Source organism: Elephantulus edwardii, unplaced genomic scaffold, assembly GCF_000299155.1.
Source record: "Elephantulus edwardii isolate Elephantulus edwardi_28Jun2011 unplaced genomic scaffold, EleEdw1.0 scaffold05455, whole genome shotgun sequence".
NCBI classification, from domain to species: Eukaryota; Metazoa; Chordata; class Mammalia; order Macroscelidea; family Macroscelididae; genus Elephantulus; species Elephantulus edwardii.
The window spans coordinates 1-2,148 of record NW_006405205.1 but is presented as its reverse complement, the minus strand read 5'-3'; the positions used below and the strand labels follow the sequence as shown (position 1 = coordinate 2,148).

The following is a 2,148-nucleotide window of genomic DNA, read 5'->3' as shown; positions in this document are numbered from 1 at the left end:
CGGTACAGGTGGGCCTGACGGGCAGTCTGGGGGTTCCGAGTCACAGCAATGATGGGGGCCCGGGGGCGGTACCTGGCTACCTGGTGAGCAGACCTAGAATTGGGCAGGAGAAAGTGAGCATCAGGCAACGAATGTCCCAGGACCCTCCTGGGAAGCAGCGCTTTGCAGTCCAACAGCTGTGCTCCAGCAACAGCTCAACCTGGAACCTGCTTCAGGCCATGCTGGCTCCACAGTTCTTCCATTTAAATACCTACTTCCTAGGACAGCCTCTCCTAGGACAGCCCACAGAACTGAACTCCACTTCATAGTCTAGTTGCTCACTTTCCTTCTAATCCTCCCTAAAAAGGCCATGGCCCCAGGATCATCCTTGCCCTGCATGATCAGTTGCACTCATCCCGCAGTTGGCTCAAAGTGCCCCCGCCTTGAACTTTTCCACTCTGTCACAGGGAAGCTGCCCTGGCCCAACCTGTCCAGCACCAACCTCTTGCTGCCAACAACAACTACCAGCCAAGCAGCATGTGACACTAGACATCTGCAAAGAATACAAGCAGAAATGACTGGCTCCCTGGAAATCAACAGTGAATACCTTTCCTATTGCCACACCCTCTACCCCCAAATACTTGAGTGGTCCCAGAAACCAAGCTCTAGTAGCATAGAGTATTTAAATGAGACCTAGAAATCTGGGTGCTATCTAGAATGTAAGGAAGTAGAAAAATTTGGTGTGGAAGCTCTGGCCCACCAAGACTCCAAATGCCAGGTGCAAAAGATATTGCAGATGTGTGCCCTGGCCACTCAGGAGTTGGGAAAGGGCTTGCAGAAAGAACTGGGCCAGGCTATGAAGACACTCAACAGATGTCAGGGAAACTTAAGCTGTTTCACATCAGAGACTGCCCTGCTTAAGGCCTGGCCTTCACAGGGGAGCAGGTGCTGAAGCCAGGACCAGCTCAGAGTGAAATGCCAGAAGACTGGAGATAAAAATAGTCAAATGGCAAAGGTTGGACCTTTTTACAAAGGTCATCTTGATGGTGGAAGGATCTATCCAAGAGTGGGAGGTTGAGCCCTTCTGTTAAGGACATCTGCTGAAGGCCTACCTGGTGCACCTCAGTGCAGTGACTGCCTGCCCACATTGTTGTTGTTAGGGGCCGTAGAGTCGAGCACTACTCAGCAACCCTCTCCTCACACTTCCTGACACACAATGTTGACACTCCTCCCTGGAACTTCCAACCACTCTGTGGGGAGAGGAGGGACTCACTGTGAGCCTCCGGGAGTGAAAGAAGCTAATGCTGTTTCAGCCTAGGGAGGCTCCCAGATCTGTGGCTGGGCTCCATGCCAAACACCGGGCAGTCCTCGGAATGCGAGTCAGCAACACTAAGTAACCTCTGCTAGAAGGGAACCCCATTTGTCCTTTGAGGTTCAAATGGGGACTGGCACATGATAATCAAGCAAGGCACAGAAATCAAGTGAGTAGTATTAATTTCCCAAGCCTCTCTCTCTCATTGCTGTCAAGCTGGAACCCACTCATAGCTGAGGTTCCCGCAGGTTTTTAGAGGCTGTAAATCACATGGGAAGAGTTTGCTCAGCTTTTGTTTCAAGGAGCAGCTGGTGAATACAAATCTCTGGGTTGGCTGTGCCCACTGGGCCACACATTGTAATGTTCAAACACACTGTAACTGGAATAAAACTGGTTGATTTCCATCATAAAGGACCGATTCTCAAACATAAAAGACCCATCAGCTGTTATTCAATGAGGCTCTAGCTCTATATGAAGCTGTAAATCAGCACTGGATCACAAGAGCTAATAATCATGTCTTATGGTTGGTGCTGATGAATTCTTTGGGTCCTGGTGGTGGTGGTGGTGGTGGTGGGGGGGTCGTCCAGATGGCAGGCAGAGGGCTCTTACCTTGGCTCAACACCACCTTAGCAATGTTCAAAGGCACCTCAAAGAAAGGTGCCGATGAACAGGGGATCCCCAGGACGCTGCCACCGCCTCCTACCTGCCAGACTTGGTGAGGATGATTATGGCCCCACTGCAGCACTTGAATGACGCCTCCACGGCGCCCACGGCGGCGGCTTCTGTGGGGTCGCTGGTAAAGGGCGCCAGACGGCGGAGCTCCTCAAACAATTGCAAGTGGTAGATGGCAGCCTCTG

The 2,148-nt window shown here is 51.7% G+C and overlaps 1 protein-coding gene across 1 annotated transcript; it reads right to left on the bottom strand.

Annotated features, from left to right (window-relative positions):
- Positions 1-6: 6 nt before the first annotated feature.
- On the bottom strand, positions 7-2,143 carry LOC102846928 (pyruvate kinase PKM-like; the record flags this gene model as incomplete). Its single annotated transcript, XM_006903544.1, has 2 exons — positions 7-93; positions 1,995-2,143. Coding segments are annotated over 2 exons (236 nt in total), but the record flags the coding sequence as incomplete, so codon positions are not given.
- Positions 2,144-2,148: the final 5 nt, after the last annotated feature.